Source organism: Nicotiana tabacum, chromosome 18, assembly GCF_000715075.1.
Source record: "Nicotiana tabacum cultivar K326 chromosome 18, ASM71507v2, whole genome shotgun sequence".
Taxonomy (NCBI): Eukaryota; Viridiplantae; Streptophyta; class Magnoliopsida; order Solanales; family Solanaceae; genus Nicotiana; species Nicotiana tabacum.
Window position 1 is genome coordinate 16,416,068 of NC_134097.1, and position 7,351 is coordinate 16,423,418.

Sequence of the window (7,351 nt, forward strand, 5' to 3'; positions counted from 1 at the left end):
ACTCCTCTACTACAATCAATCAACTGCACTCAATTCCAATAAGTTGAGATTGACTATGAATTCTCAGAATCCATTCCGCTCCGTCCAAGTCAAATGGCCAATCAAATGTTGTATGTTTCTTCAAATTGTACATCACTTATCCATAAGCAGGTACTCCTGCGTTCCAGTTTACGTGAACCTATTTCCTTTTTCGTCCGTTCCAAAAAGAACGACCCCTTTCTAAATTTGGAAACAATTTAGCTTAAACTTATAATTCTACCCTTAATGAGAAGCTTTTATAACCACGCAAATACTCTGGACCCCTTTTTGACTTGTTTAGGACCACAAATTCCAAAAGTTTTTATTTTTTCTTAAACTCCGTGCTCAGTCAAACATGTTAACATAAATTGGAACGGAGGGAGTATCTTTTTGCTGTAGCACTTGTGCAAAAAACTGATACACCGCGCCAGATATATATCCACGGGATAAGTTTAACAGATGATGCACATACTGCCATATTTTGCAGCCTAGCATGTTAACTTCTTCTTTGATGTGGCAATACATATAATGAGTTGTAATCTTTATCAATAAGAAAGCAACCACATGTACACCTCAATGTGAACCCTGGGATGAGCTTATAAATATAAAACAAGAGGACACAGCATTTAGATAATGATCAACCTCACTGCTATATGCTATCCCTAAATATCTCTAGAAACTCTTCTTACTAATATTTCACAGAATATGGCTGGACTATCTCCAATTACAGCAGATATAGGCTGCAAACTAGTTCAAGAGATAGTGAAAGATGGTGATGAAATACCGGATAAGTACGTAAGCAAGGATTTTCAATATGGAGCCATAGAAGAGGACGTACCGATAATCGACATACCTGTAGTTGATATGAAGGTTTTGACATCTTCATCAGCTTGTGGGAGAGAGGAACTTGGAAAACTTCAATCAGCCCTAAGCTCATGGGGTTGTTTTCAGGTTTGAATATCTAACCGAAGTCTTATTCACCATAATGATACTTTTTGCATCCAAGATTTGTATATTGTTAAACTGCATCTTTAGAAGGGGAGCCTCGGAGGTTACGGGTTCAAGCCGTGGAAACAACCTCTTGTAGAAATGCAGGGTAAGACTGCGTACAATAGACCCTTGTGGCATGACCCTTCCTTTGACCTCGCGCATAACGAAAGCTTAGTGCACCAGGCTGTCCTTAAACTGCATCTTTCAAGCTCTGTTGAGTACTTTTAGCATATTCTAAGAGAAGTATAAAGTTTCAGGCAATAAACCATGGAATTGAAGAATCAATCATAGATGAAGTACACAAAGCTTCAAGACAATTCTTTGACCTTTCAATGGAAGAGAAGCAAAAATATGGGAGAGCAGCAGACGATATGGATGGATATGGAAATGACATGGTTCTATCTGAAAATCAAACTCTTGATTGGACTGACCGAATATATCTCCTGGTTCATCCAGAAGATGAGCGAAAGCTCAAGTATTGGCCTGAAAATCCCAAGTCGTTTAGGTATTTCTGTCTCTACCTATGGAAATAACAGCAACTTAAAACAATGTTCCGAATACCTTATGTTTAAACTCAAGTGCATAATATTGAGCACTTACCACTTTTTCTTCAAGAGCTTAACTTCTATATACTAAAGGGCAGCCCAATGCACTAAGTCCCCGCTATGCGCGGTGTCCGGGGAAAGGCCGGACCACAAGGGTCTCTACTGTACGCAGTCTTACCCTGCATTTCTGCAACAAGCTATTTCCACAATTAACTTCTATACACTGATATTTTAAAAATATTTATACATTATCAAGTCACCATAAGATAACTATAGGTAAACTGTCCACAATAGGTGGAACTAGTAACCTAGAATGGAACATGTTACCTGTTACAACAGGTTAAATATACTTGTAAATTTTTTAAAATGTCAATGTATGTAAGATAAATCCTCTCTTTACAGGGAAATTTTAGAAGAATATAGCAGCAGATTAAAACTGATAGCAGAAGAGCTCCTCAAGTCCATGGCAAGGTGTTTGAACTTACCGGATGATCGATTTCTGAAACAATATGGAGACAGGCCAGTAATATATGCAAGATTTAACTTTTACCCTCCATGTCCGAGGCCAAAACTTGTTCGTGGCCTCAAATCCCATGCAGATGGATCGGCCATTACCATTCTCTTACAAGATAAAGAAGTTGAAGGCCTTCAAATACTGAAAGACAATAAATGGTACCGAGTTCCCATCATGCCTTATGCTTTTCTTGTCAATGTTGGTGATCAAGTAGAGGTACGAAAATGATCCTATTTTTAAATGCAAGTGAATTCAACTCCAATTCTCTAATCTTGATAACAATATCTACTACCTGCAGATAATGAGTAACGGACTTCTTAAGAGCCCCGTACACAGAGCTGTGACAAACTCAGAGAAAGAGAGGATCAGTGTGGCTACGTTCTTTAGCCCAGAATCCGGGAGTGACATCGAGCCTGTTGAGGAGCTCATTGATGATAAAAGGCCAAGATTATACAAGACAGCGAAGGATTATCTTTCAACTTACTTCCAATACTACCAGCAAGGAAAGAGACCACTCGATGCTGTGAAAATCTAAAGTATATAGTGCTTCACTCTCATCTTTTCGTGCTTAACACAGCGCTAGTTGATATCTGTAACCCATGAATCCTATGCAATAACGTGAACAATACTTTTGTTGTATGAGAATAATCTGAGCAATATTAGTGAAGACCAGATGTTTATCTTCACAATGTTGAACGTTTGTTGTTATATGTACCGTTATTGCCATCTTGTCAATGTTTGACAAGAATCTACATTAAGGTAAGAACTAAAGAGAAATAAGATTTACAAACAACCAGCTAATTATAAAAATCAAGCCTTGACAAAAAGATTTTAAAATCCAGCCACTTCAGTTCATTCCTGTGGTTTTTTCGTGGAAAATACACAAAAAGTCAAAAACAACTAAACAACCAATTCAGGATAGGAACACTATTCAAGCCAATTCAGGAACTCGTGGACAGTTGTAAGGATATATAGCTGTTTGATATTCAACAGTTATAGCCTATTCACATCACAAGTTGATCTTAGTCTACTGACAACACAAATCATGCTAGAAAAGAAGAGCTCAATAAGCTTCAATCAGGTCTCAAGTCTTATGGCTGTTCTCAGCTCCGATTTCTCATAAACTTCACCGATGGTCATGTATGGCGTTGAACCCCCACCAAAAAACCTTCATCCAGTTTCTGATCTTGAAATCGGACTTTTTCTCAAAAGTTATCCAAGCAAATAAGTGAATGAGAAAATTCACAAAATGCAATATACGCAAACTGGAAGTTTTTTTCCGTTCTGGGTGGAGGGACACAAGTAAAGGGAAAAAGTTGTAAACAACAACAACAACAACAAAAAATCTAGTGTAATCCCATAAGTGGGGTCTGGGAAGGATAATGTGTACGCAAATCTTACTCCTACCTTGTGAAGGTAGAGAGGATGTTTCTGATAGACCGCTCAAGGAACAGTTAAAAGGAAGCAACAAACAATAACAACAACAAGAAATAACAAAGACACAACGTCTAATAACAAAGACGCAATGAAGGAAAAAGCTGTAAATACAATAGGGAAAAAACTAGGGAAACACATTAAACATTAGTAAAGGGAAGGATTTTAAAAAGAAAAACGAAAAGGTAAAATTGAAATAAAATAAATGGTACTCATTTACTCTGTTGGTAAGATAGGAGCTATCTGCCGTCCTCTCTGCGTATTTGTAGGCAAAGAGTAACATATGGGAGAATTACTTGAGAGAGCAGAGAATAATTCGCGGAATGGCAGACTCATGTCTTGACAAAGTGCATCAAATTAGCAATCAATTCTTTCCTCTTCCAACTGAAAAAAATAAGTATGCCGGGCAATGACTTTGAAATATATGGACATGATTCAATTCTCCCAGAAAAACAAATGCTTGATCGGACTGATCAGATTGTATCTTAATGTAATCCCTGAAGATCAAAGAAAGTAGACCTTCTGGCCCCAAAATCTAAATGTTTTAGGTATACGTACTTTTACCCAGAAACTAAAGCTACAAGCCTACTCTTAAAACAAATCCCCGTCTAACATATTACCTGGCAGGAAAATGTTAGGAAAACACATCAAAAAGTAGAAGTCTTTGACTGAGATTATCCTCAAGGCCACGGCAACTGAACTTGGAGGAGAGCTTCCTGTTGCAAGACAAAGAAGTTGAGGTATACTAAACATACACCAAAATGGCCTTCACTGCAGCCTAAATCTTGAAATCCTAGGAAGTCTTTGTTGCATGCAGATCATGAGTAATGGGATATTCAAGAGCCAAGTGCACAGGATGGCAACAAACTCGCAAAGAAAAGAAATGCTTTGGTCATTTTTCCTTATTCCAGAAGTAGACGAGATTGAACCAGAGAACGGTATAGATGAGAAAAGACCAAGATAATACAAGAAAGTTACTATTCTCCAAACTTTTTATTGATGGAATCTTTCGCACTATTAACAAGGAAGAAGACCAGAAGAAGCAGCAATTGTATGCTCAAGATAATTATAGCTTGTCTGCCGACATCCATAAGATCGTCAGCTGTGATACTCTTTTCAAGTTTGTGCATGATACTGCAGCTTAAAGCAAGCATGAAACAAAGAGAGCTCCGCCTGAAGAATATGCACCATACATCAACCGGTTTTCCTTCACCTGGCTAGAGAATTATGTTAGGGACCAATGGATCAGCATAATCCCAAAATTGACCTTGATACTGTCAAATACTAAGAGAGGTATCTTAAGTGAGGTATATCTTAAGTGAGGTATAATGAAGATTCCATGAATGCCATTGTGATACTGGTGATAATTTTCCAGGGCAGTCGATATGACGTCTGAATTCATGGGCTCAACTCACACAATGATATGTAAAGACAGCTGATGCAACATTGAAGAGGCAAAAAAGTAAAGGCGACTCAGAAATGACTATTCAATTTAATTAAATCCAATCCTTCCTACCGCCTCGCCACAAAAATCCCCCCCCCCCCCCAAAGACAAGTTATTCGATTTCTCCCTTGTTCTTTTCTATATTGTTTAAGAGGAAAAAAAAAAAAGAAACTGAACATACATTTTGGGGAAACAGTATTCTGGTAAAGCTTCCAATCTGGAACATGTGCCACTTCAAGCCATATGCAATGGATGCAACATTTTCTTACACCATTTACTGTTAATACAACTTGACAGAATATTTAATTCCGTGTAGCAAGCTATAGTAAAATCAAGGAGAGATTCATCAATTAAATTAAGAATATACGATGACTTGGCCCAAAAGTATCATAGCTTACGTGTATACATAATAAACAAAGTAAAAGCCAAGATGAGAGTCCCCATTAACTAATGACATCTAGTGGGACAAAACTACCATTTGCTGCTAACAAGCTGCAAATCTCTACCCTGATGTTTTTGGAATAGAAAATAAAATGGCAAACAAAAGAATGCTCAAACCCAGTATCGTTTTCCTTCAATTCTAGTTTCCCTTCATTATTTTCAATTCTCTGTAGAAGAAGGATTAGGTCCATATGCAAGGATATATAGAAAGTAGGCCTCAAGTGTTTCTAAAACTCAAGTTTCACAACATCGAACCCTTCAAACATCTCAGACATTGCAAAGCAGCACTTGCATTTTCCCAATGGCAAGTGTGACAATTGAACGAATGATTTATTAAAAGTAATAACTTTCAAAAACTAGCTATCTTTCTCCAATATACCAGTGGCCAATAGAGATAAAGGAGCATGTATGGTCTTAATCATTCTCCATTTCCTAATAAAGCCATTACTTACCTGAAAATGATTCAACGTCTAAAGGATTATCAACCGGGGATGAAATTTTTGACAATATTGCACAACCATTAGCCAAGTTATGCAATTTACTCGGATATGAAGTTCTCAAATCTCGACTATGACATAAAGTATAAAATACAACTTTACGGGGTGGTGCTGGGCCATCTTAGTGGCATCTGAATAAATCCACCGAGCATACTGGTACAGCCTACAAGCACAGGTGTCGGGTAAATTTACCCACCAAGGTTGAAACAAATAAGCACACATTAAGGTTTGTAGCTGGATTAGAACTTGGGATCTCTAATTGTTACTCATGTCTCAACCGCTCGATTAGAGCATCAACTATAAAAGCACTTTTTCACTAGAGTAAATAGGACGCTTCGATGCTTTTCTTCGGGCAAGTTGGGATTCAGATTTTGTATGAAATGAGATGAACAGAATGAAGTTTTCTTTAGCTGACAAAACAAAGATTTGACATATCAACTAAGAAACTATAACAAGATGCATAAAGATAATTCTTAGTCGAGGGGCTATAGCTGTGAATGATGAAATAGATCCGAGTATAAGGTTGCATCTGACAATTTGAAGAAGACAAAAGGTAATATGGCAGCTTAAAAAGGAAATGAACTACTCTTTTTACGACAAAATGAAAAACAACTAGTATTTCATTTTAAACCAACAAATGAAGCAACAGAACATCATGCAGCAACTACGAGAAGCATGCTATCTCAATTGCTAGCAGCCAATATGAATCTTTTATTTTTTAGTTTCCGCATCAGTTTTTCAGTTGAGAAAGGGGAAACACCTGAATCAAGAGTAGATCAGCTTTAACACTCTGCTCTTATTAGGAAAGAAAGCATCTGTAATATATGAGATGCTTGCTGCAAAAAGTCGCCTTCAAACCCCATTAGTTTAGGAACACATCAACAATTCGAGAAAGATGTCACATGTGGAATGCATAGAATGATTAAAATTGTTTTAGTGTTAAGTGTTAGTGTTAGAATCTTCTCAAAAAAAGAAGCGTTAGTGTTAGAATGTGAAGTGTCGAGTTCCTAAGTTAGATACCATATTTGCAAAATGCATATGTATCTTTCTTGAAACCTATAAATCAGTTGTATGCAAAAGTATTAAGACATCAATACATCTCTTTTCTCTCCCAAAGCTTACATAAACTTACAAGCAAAAATAAGGATGCAAAATGTGAATTCTGCTTTCCCCTTCCCACTTTATAAGTAAATTAGTCAATGAGCTTGAACATTATAACAATCAATGGTTTATTGTGTTAACAATTTCCGCCAATATGTTCTCTTGCCTTCAGATGAATGTTGAATTACCAAATATTGCTTCACACTACCTCTTCTACTTAAAGTAGACCAATATTGGAGGAAAAAAGGGCATATGAAACTCATAACACGTAGGAGAACAGCATGGTAATGAAATATCATACATCAAGTACTTATGACTAACAAAAAAACTTCACGCTAAAGAATAAGAAATTCATGATTGCAGATTC

At 37.0% G+C, this 7,351-nt stretch overlaps 1 protein-coding gene across 2 annotated transcripts; it reads left to right on the plus strand.

Annotated features, from left to right (window-relative positions):
* Positions 1-593: 593 nt before the first annotated feature.
* On the plus strand, positions 594-2,756 carry LOC107813158 (protein LATERAL BRANCHING OXIDOREDUCTASE 1). Of its 2 annotated transcripts, none has more exons than XM_016638380.2 (4): positions 594-969; positions 1,260-1,513; positions 1,956-2,283; positions 2,366-2,756. In XM_016638380.2, exons 1-4 carry the CDS (start codon positions 724-726, stop codon positions 2,600-2,602), a joined length of 1,065 nt encoding a protein of 354 aa, XP_016493866.1. In that variant the 5' UTR covers positions 594-723; the 3' UTR covers positions 2,603-2,756. The 2 variants fall into 2 exon arrangements, with proteins under 2 accessions (XP_016493866.1, XP_016493867.1); XM_016638381.2 differs by having other exon boundaries at positions 598-969; positions 1,266-1,513.
* The last annotated feature ends 4,595 nt before the right edge of the window (positions 2,757-7,351 follow it).

Bases quoted from the DNA above. Each gene is read 5' to 3' on its own strand.
- LOC107813158 (XM_016638380.2), top strand. From the start codon at position 724: ATGGCTGGACTATCTCCAATTACAGCAGATATAGGCTGCAAACTAGTT. The intron at 970-1,259 runs GTTTGAATATCT...AGAAGTATAAAG, and splicing joins GCTCATGGGGTTGTTTTCAG to TTTCAGGCAATAAACCATGG. The intron at 1,514-1,955 runs GTATTTCTGTCT...CTCTCTTTACAG, and splicing joins GAAAATCCCAAGTCGTTTAG to GGAAATTTTAGAAGAATATA.